Source organism: Eublepharis macularius, chromosome 1 (genome assembly GCF_028583425.1).
Source record: "Eublepharis macularius isolate TG4126 chromosome 1, MPM_Emac_v1.0, whole genome shotgun sequence".
Lineage (NCBI taxonomy): Eukaryota > Metazoa > Chordata > Lepidosauria > Squamata > Eublepharidae > Eublepharis > Eublepharis macularius.
In genome coordinates this window covers 12998887-13012703 of record NC_072790.1, presented here as the reverse complement: position 1 = coordinate 13012703, position 13817 = coordinate 12998887, and the positions used below count along the sequence as shown (strand labels likewise).

The 13817-nt window shown below is 47.4% G+C and overlaps 1 protein-coding gene across 1 annotated transcript in view; it reads left to right on the top strand.

The window, feature by feature from the left end:
* ANKEF1 (ankyrin repeat and EF-hand domain containing 1) overlaps positions 1-1596 on the top strand; it is a 30294-nt gene extending 28698 nt beyond the window's left edge. Inside the window, exon 9 of the mRNA XM_054992018.1 lies at positions 1435-1596. Within this exon, the coding sequence (XP_054847993.1) occupies positions 1435-1596 (162 nt within the window). The remainder of the gene's footprint in view (positions 1-1434) is intronic.
* The last annotated feature ends 12221 nt before the right edge of the window (positions 1597-13817 follow it).

The window sequence follows — 13817 nt, the reverse complement described above, 5'->3', positions numbered from 1 at the left end:
TATCTGGATGTTCGTAGGGTCCTATTATTTTATTTGGAATGTACAGCTGTCTTTAGGAAGGACAAATGTTTATTTGCGTGCTATGCTGTTCCTAAGAAAGGGGAGGAAGGTGGTCACGGTCCAGTTGATAGCTCGATGAGTAAAATCCACCATCAGACAGTGTTATGTTATGGTTAAATTACCCTGTCCTTTGGGGTTGAGAGTGCACTCTACGAAGGCCCAGGTGTCTTTGGCTGCGTTCCTGAGGGGAATACCACTACAGGATATCTGCAGTGCAGCTATGTGGTCGTCATCAGACATGTTCATGAAGCACTATGCCCTGGATGTGAGAGAACGGAGAGAGTCAGCTGTGGAACAGGCTATGCTTCAGTCATTATTCTTATGAAGGGGACACCCTCCTCCAGGTAAGAAGCTTGGGAGTCTCCCATGTGGGACTGCACAGAAGACAGACAATAAATACAGAGTTGCACTTAGCGTAACTGCTGTTCATTGACATCTTCTGTGCAGGCACACAAACCCTCCTTCCTATCCCACTGCGTTTCTTCATAGTTATTGTAGAAGGCGGCAGCTCAGGAGAACAGGAGGGTTCGGGGTGCCGTCTTCTAGTGCCGTTGGGCGGGAAAGGCTGCGCAGATGCAGTCCCCTAGTGGACTTTAGCTTTAAACCCACCGATTGGCAGGCCTGCGCATGCGCAGTCCCCATGTGTGCCTGCACAGAAGACGTCAGTGAACAGCAGTTACGGTAAATGCAACTCTGTTTTCTCTCCTGTCCCTGGAGCCCTCTTTAAAAATATGTATATGGCTGTCATTTTTGAAGCCCCTTACCCGATGGAGTGAATAGGACTCCGCCTCTAATGCTGTTGTGCAGATGGTACAAGGCCGTCTTATTTAGACAGGGCTTTGATGGAACTGAAGGCCTTCTGGGGCCTATACTAGCGGAAGTTGTGAGGGCATGAAACTGCCTTCCACCGAGTCAGACCCTCAACTGGCAGCTGCTCTCCAGGACCTCAGGTAGAGGGTCTTTCACATCACCTACTAACTAACCCTTTTCTAAAACAGAGATGCTAGGGGTTGGCTTGGTACTGGTCATTGTGAAGTGGATTCTTGGTTTTTCTTTCTTTTTTTTACTATCTTTGGCTAGAGACTTATAACAAAAACAAGAACAAAATCCATGTAATGCCTTTTATTAGGATCAGCCAAATTGACACTAAACACCGTGCAAGTTTTTTTGCTCACCAGAAATCTCCATCAGGTTGGAGGTCCGTCAGGTTACAAAGTTGAAAAAATGGTAGAAGGGGCTGTATGGTGCTTTGAGTGATAAGAAAGTCAGGGTAAAAATGTATTGTTACGTGTATTTTGTTTGTTTGTACTTAAGAGTAGTCAGTGAAACAAAGCCTCTCACATCGTAATTTTTGGGTTGCTTTTCTTTTTCAAGACATGGAGTCCCGAAGCAACCACCGAAGATCTCCTAAGGAAGAGAGAGCTGCGCCGTCAGCGTTTTACTTACGAGGTGGACTTTGACGACTTCATGATGCCGTTTAAGAGGAATTTCATGGAGAAAGCCCGTAACTTAAACCAGGCGTTGGCCTTGCGCTAGTCACTGTGCGATTTCTGCATGGACTTGATATTCTGGAAAGAAAGAATACGAATCTAAGAAGAGGCGTCTTGGAGAAGGCCGAATCATGTTACTTCTAACTGGGATACGCTTTTAAATTTGTTTTTTGTTCTGTCATTTCAATGTGGTGCCTGGTTGAAGTCGTGAATGGGAGACTGTAATTTGCTGGGGTCCAGCTTTCCCCCTTAGCAACAAATTTGAAAGTTAAGGGTTTGGATCCCACTGAAAATTCCCTCTGGCGAGTTCTATCAGCAGTGCGTGACTTTCTTGCCTCCTCTTGGTGCAACAGTCCCCAAAGCTTTTGAAATGGTGTACCTGGGAGATGGGGGGGGGGCGCCAAGGAACTGCATGGGGGGAGTCAGAGGTCTGCACCCAGAGGAGGAATTGGCCAGCAATACCCCACTTCCACCAGCAGAAATCCTCCATGGAATCCAAGCTGATATATATTGGATGAAGCGTGCAGTGCAGTTAGCCTCATCAGATGGGAAGGGTCTTTTTGTTACCCTTTCTCAGTCAGCCTGATCATCATCTCATTGCTTGGAAACTAAACCCTGCCCTGCTGTAGAAACTTGAAGCCAATTATTTTCAGGTGCTATAAATATCCGTTGTACTGAGTAGCATGGCTCTAAATCTAGGTCAGAGCCAGAATTTGTGCAAGACCACAGAAGTTCCCTAGGGGAGAATGTCCTGATGCCGCTAATGACGTCAGACATTTCTTCTTTCTGCGTGGGTGCATTCAGGGTAGGAAGGATGCTTTGATTCAATGGAATATCCACATGGTACAGCAAAGGGAGCTGTGATCTCTAGAGGCTGGGACCATGGCTTTGTCTCACAGTCTTACTAAAAAACTGGTGGGGGGATTACTGTTGATCCACGAGCCCAGGTGGCAATGGTTCCAGTTAAAACAAAGTCCTGAACAGGTTCCTCTTGGGCAGTGCTGTGATGTCAGGACAGGCTGCAGTTGCGCTTCAGTCGGGCTCCAGTACCGTGGTTCCAGCATGTAGACTCTGATGGAATGCTTTCTAGCTCGATCAAGTTCAGTGGGAGGCCCGAATGAAGGCGCTTAGGAGGCTCAGGGCTCAATTTCCACACGATAGACCTCATAGGGCAGGTTCTGGATCCTTACGCTGCTCCTGCATCCTGCATCGCCATCCCTCGCAGGTTCCTCAGTTCTCATGCTCGCATTGCCTGATCCAGACCACAACTGTAGAGTGTGTGGAGAAGGTGCTTCATCCCCCCCCCTCTCACTGGTTTTCTGACCTGAAATGGTCCAGGGTGGAGGGTAGGGTAGGGACGGGGGCTATTTAAGCCACAAATTTTCACTTGGGTTTTCCCAGTGGATCCCTGGACTGATTCATATCAGGAAAATGGCGGCGGCGGGGGAGGGGGGAGTGTCCATGTGCTCTTCAGTCAAGATCCAAATCAGGTGCTATGTGCATAGGAACCGAGGGACTCACATGTGACCTTTTGCAGACCCAAATTGTAATGTGGAAATTGGGGATTGTTTGTGCCATGCAATCTGGGATACTAAACCTTTATTTTATTTTTTATTTATTTACCTTCAATTTCTATTCCACCCTCCCCGAACTGGCAGGCTCAGGGCAGATTACATTCTATAAAACAGCACATTAATAACGATTTAAATTTTTTAAAAAATAAACAACAATATAAAAACAATACAATAGAAGTATTGAAAAGTACAAGGAAGGCAGCGCAGGAGTAATCTGTTTATCAGTTTCAGTCTGCCCCCAATCCACCATATGAAGGTTCCTTGCGTAGTTGGTTAAAAGATCAGTGGTGGATGCCTTTAGCAGGGAGGGCGTTCATCTCTATTTGTCTTACAGGCCCGGTGGATAACAAATCCTGCCGGGCCCTGGTCTCATTGGACAGAGCGTTCCACCAGGTTGGAGCCAGGACTGAAAAGGCCCTGGCCCTGGTCAAGGCTAAGCGGGCCTCCCAGGGGCCAGGGACCACTAGCAGCTGTTTGTCACCTGATTGAAGCGTCCTCTGGGGCACATGTAGGGAGAGGCGGTCCTGCAGATATGCTGGTCCCTGTCCGCAGAGGGCTTTAGAGGTAAGTACCAAACTTAGTGTAAACTGGAATCACAGCAGGGAGTAAACGGGCTCTAGTTCATCAGGGCTCCTATATTTGGATCTCACAGTGAATTAGAGCATAGTCAAACTGGGAAATGTTCAGTCCAGTGCTGTGTATTGCAGGGGGCAGCAGGAGGTGCCTTTGAGACGAGCAAGAGGTGTCATTCATACCTGTTAAAATTTAATTGCAGCTGCTTGTGACATTTGACTGCAATCTTCGTGCACACCAATGCACACAGGGCTCTTTGGGAGGGGTGGTTACTGCTGAGCATCTCCGCATTTACCCAGGCACTTCATTGCCTGTAATGAAGAAAAATTGCTTCCAGGTCTGGCCCTACCCCTGAGCATGGAGGCAGCAGGCATTGCGTTCCGCTGTTTGCATAGCTAAGACATCTCAAGTTGGGCTTCTTCTGTCCTTTGTCCCTTCTCCCGGGCCTGGCAGAGACACGGGATGCTGTCGCAGGGATGCTGTGCATATGTTCAAATGCTCTTTCTCTTCCTTGAGAAAACACAGGCAGGGCCGTGCCATGCTATCCCAGAATGCTCTGTTGGGCTTTTAATGCCAGCCATTGGAGAGGGTGTCTACAAGATTAGTTTCCATTAATGCAGTGCTGTAGAAGCGCAGCGTAGCAGTAACTGTGATTACCCATCCTGGGTTGCTTTGTACGCCGCAACATGATTAAATTGACAACAGGTCAATTAATAACAACAGCATTCAATTTATATACCGCCCTTCAGGACAACTTAATACCCACTCCGAGTGGTTTACAAAATGTATTACTGTTATCCTCACAACAATCACCCTGTGAGGTGGGTGGGGCTGAGAGAGCTGTGACCAGAGTGTGTGCGAGAGTCTTTCTCCTTCAGGCCACTCCCCACCCCTAAGATTGTGGCATTGGTTGTGTGGGCCTGGCGTGGGGTGCTGAGGAGTGTTTGGCTATCAGTTTGGTGTACCGACCGCCTAGCGCACCAGCAGCTGCCCAGCCGAGCCTTCTGGAGGCAGTGGCGGGGTGGACCTTGGAGCACCCCAGGCTTCTGGTTTGGGGTGACTTCAGTGTCCACGTCGATGCTGCTGCCTCCTCACAGGCTACAGACCTGGCTTTCTTCCATGGCAACGCGCTCCCAATTTGTATCTGTTCCCATGCATCAGTCGGGCCTCACACTATATCTGGTCTTTGGGATGGGTTTTTCTGTGGATCTGGATGAAATTAACGTGGTGCCGTGGTCAGACCACTGTGTCCTGAAGGCTCGTCTGAGTATGCCAGCCTCTCCCCCCTTGCTTAGGCAGCAAGCTGATTTATGCTTGCCCGCGGAGACTAATGGATCCAATTGGCTTCCAGAATGCTCTGCGGGATCCAGCTTGTTGGATGAGCTGGTGGAAGATTGGCATGTCCGTCTGTCCAGAGCTATCAATGAAATTGCCCCCCGGCACCCTCTCCAACCCCTCCCCAGGCTAGCCCCTTGGTATATTGAGGAGCTATGGTGGATAAAGCAGGAGCTGAGACGGCTAGAGCGAGTGTGGTGGCAGCGTTGGGACAAAGAGGCAAGAACATCTTATAGAACACTTATGAAAGCCTTCGCTGAAGGCAGCAAAGAAAGATTTCTATGCCGCCTCCATTGTGTCTGCAAGCTCACGCTCAGCAAAATTATTCCAAGTGGATCGGTCTTTGGTCCCCCATCTCAGGGAGACAGTCAAATTATGAATTCGGAAGTTAGTTGTGAGGCTTTGGGGAGTTATTTTGCAGAAAAGATCTTGTCTCTCCGCCATGACCTACCAGCCACAGTTGATACAGTATGTGAACTGGAAACCACTTGGCCGTCTTCTGGGCCAGTATTAGATTAATTCAGTCCACTTTCTCTGGGTGAGGTTGACAGGATCCTGCAGCTGACAAGGCCCACCATGTGCCTCCTGGACCCCTTGCCCATCATGATTGGTGAAAGCCAGCAGGGAGGGCTTGCAGACTCTATGGAGGCCATTGTTAAATTGTCCTTGAGCTCCGGTAATTTTCCTGGAGCCCTTAAGGAAGCCATGGTGAGACTTCTTTTGAAAAAACCATCTTCGGACCCCACCGACCCGGCCAATTACTGCCCAGTCTTGAACCTCCCATTTCTGGGCAAAGTGATTGAGCTGTCGTGGTGGAGCAGCTGCAGGGTTTCCTGAAGGATTCCTCTATCCTGGTCGTGGATCCCTTCCAGCACGGCTTTCATGCAGGCCATGGGACAGATGGTTCTGGTCACCCTCACGGATGATCTTTGCAGACATCTGGATCAAGGTGGGTCAGCACTGCCAGTGTTACTGGACCGTACAGCAGCGTTCGATACAGTTGACTACGACCTGCTGACCCACTGCCTCCCTGATGTGGGAATACGAGAGACGGTCTTGCAGTGGCTTGTCTCCTTTCTCCACGGTCAGGGACAGAGGGTGGCGCTAGGAGAGAAGTTGTCACCCATTGGTGTGCGGCGTTCCTCGGGGTGATACTCTCCCCGAAGTTGTTTGACATTTAAATATGCCCCCTTGCCCAGCTGGTGCAATGTTTCAGACTGGGTTGTCACCAGTATGCGGATGACACCCAGCTGCATCTGCTGATGGATGACCGGCTGGACTCTGCCCCAGATATTCTAGCTAAAGCCTTGTCTGGATGGTTGAAGCAAAGTCAACTGAAATTGAATGCCACAAAGACAGAGGTCCTGTATCGGGGTCATGGGTTGTTGGGTGCTGGGATCCGGCTCCCGACCTTTGATGGGGCACTTCTTGCGTCTGCTTCAACAGTTAGGCGTTTGGGAGTGATGCCTCTGTGGAGAAACGCCCTTTTTGGTTTGTGGAGTTAACTTTCTATGGGCTGCAGAGGGGAAGGGTCAGTTCCAGAATAGAATGTGATTGGAGGGAGAGCGAGTCAGTTGGTGGAGAGGAGTTGGAAGTTGACAGTTGGTGGCTGAAGAGCTGAGGGAGAGATGGCTCTGAGGGGAGAGGGAGATCTAATGTAACCCCAGGTATCAAAGGATTGGGCCTGCCCTACACAACATCTAATTAGGGCATGAGGGAGATAGAGTAGGGGTTTCTCTTTCTGTTTTATTATTCCTTCCGTTCACTGTACATCTGCCTGTGTGTAGTTAGAAGTTAAATAAATGAGTTTTGGAATTTATGAAGGTAGAAAGCTCTTCTGTTCCACATAGTCCCCCAACTGCTTGGGCCCACTAGCGGAGGAGGGAGGTGAGGAGGCTGTCCCGCCTAACCAGGACCCCATACAGGGACAGTGGTGGCAGCAACTACCTGGAGACAGGAAAGGGAGACAGCCCCTTCAGGTGCCTGGCCAGAGGCGAAAAGGGTAGGCAGAGCGGGGTCTACCAGTGGGAGGAAACGCCCCGTTTCGCCACAGCCTCCTTAACAATGGAGGTTCAGATCACAGCTGTTGCCTGCCATAACTGTGAATGCATATCTACTTGGGGGGGGGGTCTTTCTTCCTGTAGTGTAGCTTCCTTCACTGTACTCGGGTATGCTTTTCTAAGAGGCCTTATCAGTACAGCTGGCAACGTGTGGGAACCAGCCGTGGGAAATTCAGCTTTGCATCTTTTGCAGGACTTTCGCTGACTTCAACTGACTTGTTTGGACTGGGGGGAGGGGGACTGGGCTATAACCTCTCGGGGAAGACTTTGCTTCAGCATTCTTGGCAATCTATATATCAGTGCACTTCTAGGGAGTTTTATCTGAATAAAGACCTTTAACTCATACAACCGTGTTGGATGAAGTGGAGAGTCTGAGAGAATCCCCTAGGCAGGCCTGACAGTCTGTCTTCTTCCATCTATGACAGGCCACGCAGCTTGCCCCATACCTTTCAGCCTGTGACCTAAAGACATGCAATGGTCACTTCCAGACTAGATTACTGTAACTTGCTCTACACAGGGCTTCCCTTGGGTCTGGTCCGGAAATTGCAGCGGGATCAGAATGCTGTTGCAGGTGTCCTGATGGGTATTCAGTTTAGGACACACGTAACCCCTGTCTTACAACAGCTGAACTGGCTCCCTGTAGAATTCCGAATCAGGTTCAAGGTTTCGGTTTTACCCTATAAGGCTGTTAGCGGACTGGGACCCGCATATCTATGGGACCACCTCTCACCATATATGCCCTGGAGGGTGCTGGAAAAAATCTGCTGATGATCTTCGCCCCCTGGGAGGCTTTCCTGACTTCAACCAGAGCCAGGGCCTTTTCTGTCCTGGCACTGACCTGGTGGAACACTCTGTCTGTGGAAAATCAGGCCCAACAGGCATATTCTTCTTTCGTTGGGCCTGTAAGACAGAGTTGTTCCGCCAGGCATATGGTTGAAGCTGGGGTGTAGGGTGCCTCCTTTTTAGCCTCCTGTCTGGGGGGGGGCGGTATTGTGACCCCCTCCGAGCTTTCCATCAGACTGGCTGCTCTCTCCACCTCCCACCCCTTGAATGTTAATGGGGCAGGACATATTTTGGGGACCACTATCTTGAATTGTATTGTATGAACTGAGTTTTATTGTATGATTTTATGTGTTTTATGCACGTTTTAATGTGTTTTCACCTGGTTGTTACTCCGCTCTGAGCCCACTATGGGGAGAGTGGACAAAGAAATCGAATGAATGAATGACCCAAGGTCACCCAGCTGGCTTCAAGCAGAGGAGTGGAGAATCCAACCCGATTCTCCAGATTCTGCCACTCTTAACCACTACACCAAACTGGCTCCCACACCAAACTTATCTTTTCAAATAGCAGTGGTTTTCATTCCACTCTAGCCTGTTCATAGCCTACTGTGAACTTCCGTAGTATTTCTTTAATTTTAAAAAACCCTAACCATAGAAACCCCAATATTTTTTTTTAATATTATTATTTTTATTTCAATTATTAACAAAACTGTTTACAATTCAAAATGCAACATGGGTAAATTGTTGAAAACTACATAACAGAGAAAGGTAAAACATGGAAAGACAAATTCAAGTTGAATTATCTGATATATTTTGGATTATAGATTCAGGATTGTTTGATATATTTTATTGGGAGGATATAGATTTTCTTTAGAAATGTATTCAAAAAAGGGGAACCATTTTTCCATATAATTTGTTGTTTGGGGGAAATTTTCAGCTCGATAGATTCCATCGTATAAAAACCCCAATATGAGCTGTAGTATAATCCTTACACTTGAGCTTGGTGGTCATTGGACCAACATCTATGCTAGGGAGAATCATGGGTGTGAAGACAAGCATACGCACAAGCATTTGCTAGTTGTAAAGGAAGGAAGAATAATCTCTACTGTGGAATGCCCAGCTCATTTTTTTGCCTTCACCTTCTGCGATAGCGGGGCTCCTATTTAGAAACATTGCATGTGAAAAGCAAATAATAAAAGCATTATTCTTTGTAGAGTTGGATTTCTGAGCAGTTGTGGCAGCTTGAGATTTGTGGGCATGGAGCATTATGCATGCCCTGCTGGGAGAGGTCTTTGTGTCAGTGGTAGATCACCTGCCTTGCCTGCGGAAGGTCCTTGGCATCTCCAGGTAAAAGGATCAGGTCGTACGCAAGTAGGAGAGACCCTGGGGAGTTGCTGCCAGTCAAAGTAAATAATACTGACCTTGAGAGAGGAAGAGGTTGACTCCATATAAGGCCAATTGGTGTGCATCAAATCAGGAATAGAGAAGAAGAACAGCATCCACCTCCGTGTGGTTTATTGCATACTGTATAAGCCAGAGAAGATGGTTTCAGCTTCCCAGTTTGTTTTAGTTTCGAAAGTCCTTTGTACGCCTTTGCGGTCTCTCTGCTCATGTGTGAATCGTCATTGTTGTTCAAGATGTCTTTAGCTGTAGATCGTAATAATAATAACAACAATAACAACAACTTTCAATTTATATACCGCCCTTCAGGATGACTTAACACCCACTCAGAGCGGTTTACAAAGTATGTCATTATTATCCCCACAACAAAACACCCTGTGAGGTGGATGGGGCTGAGAGAGCTCTGAGAGAGCTGTGACTGACCCAAGGTCACCCAGCTGGCTTCAAGTGGAGGAGTGGGGAATCAAACTGCCTCTCCAGATTAGAGTCCTGCTGTTCTTAAGTGACTAGCTCAAGGTCAACCAGCTGGCTTCAAGTGGAGGAGTGGGGAATCAAACCCGGTTCTCCAGATTATTCTGCATTCTTAACCACTACACTAAACTACACCAGCTCCTTGTAATACAGATTTCTGATCTCAGTCTGAAAAACTTGGGGACATTTAGTAGAAAAGCAGGATATAAATGACTTAACTTGCTCTGTCCTTGACTTCAAGGGTACTACTCTAAAGCAGGAGGTTTGGAGTGTTTAGTCACATTGTATGGGAAGCAGGAAAATTGTAGTTTTTTAAAGAATGCCTACTATTTTATAAACCCATGGTGAAGTTCCATGTGCTTTCTGGGAAATTCATAGTTAAAGAAGGAGAATCTGAACTGTAAGCAAAAAAGGAACCAACAAGCAGCTGGGAGCCAATACTGGATAAATGTGGGGTTTAAATTCCATGTGCAACTGTACATGTGTTCTGTGTCATGTAAGAATTAACTCAGTGTGTGGTCATTACGATTGTGGCATTCCAATCTTGCGCAATGGGAGGGAGAGCAGGCTGGACGTGATCCTTCCGTATTTGCAGTCACCACGTTATTTGAGCGTTGTGCATATTTTCCAGCATTAACATACAGGTGGATGGCTGAAATTGTAGCAGGTTTCTCTGGTTCACAGATTGTACTGTATTCACTGTAATGTGTGTGTAGGGCTGAAGCATTGGAGGGCTGAGGTGTGGACAGAACTGCAAGGCTGAATACCACCACACTGCTAAATTAGCAAGGTATGCTCAGCACTCCACATTTTCAGTGAAGCTTCTGCGTATCCTTCACGTTTTTTATCCCCTTCCTGTTCCTCCCAGGAACTCAGAGTGGTGTACATGGTTCTCCCATCCTCTGTTTTGTCTTCCTGTGAGCTAGCTGTCATGTCTGAGCCCCATCCATGCCAATTTTGGTTCTGTTCTGCCGAACACAGTGCATCTTGCTATAGCTCAATTTCACTTTGCTGGTGTCATAACTATTCTTTTCTCAGGCTTTCACAGGTGTTTATCTGTTGGACTGTAACAGCTTCCAGTGTTTATGACCTTGTGCTCATTCCCAGACAGTGCTGTGTCTTGCTTCCTAGTAACTCAACATGATACCACAAATATGTGAAACATTCTCACACCAAGAGAGCGTCAAAGTTACCGGGGGGGGGGGGGAGGAGAAAGAAGTAAACTAGAATGTTAAAAGAGAAGTTTCTCTCACATGATGTCATTCCTGTCAACTTCTACTCATGCTGCTTAGATGTCTGCCTTGCTTCTAAGTAGTCGTATGGACCTGTATATGGAAAAGATTTGATTTCTGGATAAAAGCCATTTTGACCAAGAGCTGGTGTCTTGATGCAATGGTCCAGAGATCTGTCTGCTGTATCCTGTCATCCATAGCCTGACACTAGCTTGGGCTGAGAGAGAATTTCTGGGCCAGAGTCACCCAGTGAGCTTCCAAGGCTGAGCTGAAAAGATTTGTATCTGTGTTTCCACAGGGATCTGTTGGACCTGAGCTCAGGAAAAAACCTACCTTAAAGTGAAAGCATTAAAAAATAAAAGTCATCATGGCTCTCAAATGTTGCCTTGTGATCTTGATTTCTTTCTCGAAAGCGTTGTGCGTGCACCTGATGTCCTCTGTTGCTGAAAGGGGAGGAGAGCTGGCTTTCTTTCTTTCTTTCTTTCTTTCTTTCTTTCTTTCTTTCTTTCTTTCTTTCTTTCTTTCTTTCTTTCTTTCTTTCTTTCTTGGCTATCACTCTGTCATTTTCGGTCCTGGCTCCAGCCTGGTGGAACTCTCTGTCCACTGAGACCAGGGTCCGGCAGGATTTGTTACCGTTTCACCGGGCCTGAAAGACAGAGATGTTCCGCCAGGCATATGGTTGAGGCCAGGCTGGGCCTCTGCCAGCCGAGAAATGGAGAAGAATATAACACCTGAACCCTCCCCCTATTAGGTGTCAGGTCTTGCCAAATAAGTCCCCCAAGCACTTTACTTCAGACACTCATGTGTAAAAGTTAAAAGTTGCTTTATTAGAGACATATCGGTATCAAGGTACTCAGACAGGGTCATTGGCAGAAGTGATGCAAGGTGGGTGAGCAGTGTTAATTATAGGGGAACATTCCCACCCCTGGGAATGGGAGACCATTAAGGTTTTGGCGGCAAGGGTCCAGGCCGGGGAGAGAAGGGAACAGGGAGGGATGAGTTCATCACAGCTCTCAGGGAGGACTGGCTCCAGCCGGCACTCCAAGGCCACGTTCTCAAGCCAGCTGGGAAAACAAAAGCAAAACACCTGCAAGATAAGCAACTAGTAGCCAAGTAGCAATTAAGATCCCTTTACACATTCTCAGAGGATTATAACCTTATGCATATACCCAATCATGGCAGACATACAGGGGTGTATCTGACATTAGGGCTGCCCACCACCTTAGTTTGTTGAGCTGCATGTGCTGCTGTACGGATTGCCGCCATCCGGTTATTATATATTATTGTATATTGTTTATTTTTTTGTAAGTGAATTTTTAAAATGTATTTATGGTTTTACATTGGATAAACTAATTTAAATGTGTTTTAACTTGTATTCCGCCCTGAGCCCCTCATGGGGAGGGCAGACTAGAAATTCAAAGTAAATAAATAGAATAAGTAAGAGATCTAAGGGGAGGGGGAGCGCACACGCATGATCTGTCTTCCGTTGGTTGTCCCTTAGGCCAAAATACATGCTATGTATGACACCAGTAGGGTCATGGGTGTCTATCCTGACTTGCAGTTACACATACAAGCAGGGGAACTCGCCTCCGAAGTGTCCTGTTGCCCTGTTCTGCCGGGGAGTGCTGTGGCGGGGAGTGCCCTCCGGCGCCATTTCCACCAGCAGAAACAGCTGCTGGGAGTGGGGCAGGATGCATGGAAAGGGAAAATAGCACCCCCTGCCCCATTTCTGGCTGTTTTTGTGGGCAAAGTGGCATGAGAGGGAAGGCTGAAGCCCCCCCCCCCCACTCTACACAGCACTCCCAAACCAACAGAGCAACAGTACTCTTTGAAGGCGAGGTTTCCCTGGAAGGAACTAGAGCCGTGGAAGGAACTAGCGCCGTCTCCGAGTTCTGTGAATTATATGCATACTATGTGGTAATTTCTACAGCGGACGACATCCACGCCCCCGAGGAAGTCCTTCGGGACGAAATCTGCGTCAGCGAATAGCCGGCCCCAGTTTGGGCTTGGAAAGTATTGAACATCATCCGCTGTTTGTCTGAATACCTGCAAGAAAGAAATGAAATCTACGAGACATTTTTTGAAATAATATTATGAACAAGGACTTACCTGTTGGATTACTCCTTCCTGGATTTGCTGTTGTGATACCTTAACATGCTTTAGGGCTATAGTGCTGTATATGAACTGTTGTATGAATTGTTATTGTTGACAATACTGTATATTGGCAGGAATTTGTACATTAAGAGTGTTGCATTTAGCACTTTAATATTCTGTAACTTTAACACTCAGTCACTTTAAAGTACATTGTGTATATGCATCTCTTGCTATCTTTCTGGTGGATTTTTCCTTCGCGTGTTTGCTTAGACTTTAACCAGGAGTGCCTTTGTTTTGTGTAGCCTCCAGGTAGTGGCTGGAGATCTCCTAGAATTACAGCTGGTCTCCAGGCCACAGAGATCAGTTCACATGGAGAAAATGGCTACTTTTGGGGATGGACTGTATGGAATTATGCCAAGCCAAGGTCCTTTCTCTCCCCAAACCCCTCTTTCTCCAGGTTTCACCCCCCCCCCGGTCTCCAGGAATTGGAGCTGGCAAACCTAACTGCTGTGCAGTGAGCCTGCCTAGAATCTGCAGCAGGAGTGGGGGGGGGGCTTGACTGCTCCCAGACTTCGATGCAAGTGAGGAAGTGAATGTAGGATCAGCCATGGGTAGATCAGATCTATCTGTTGGAGTTTTACCCACTCTTCTTGTAAGGTAGGGGTCAGCAACTTTTTTATGATTAACCTGTTGAACTATGGCAAAATTTAGAGCAAGAAACCAACAGTTATTGTAAGAAGAAGGT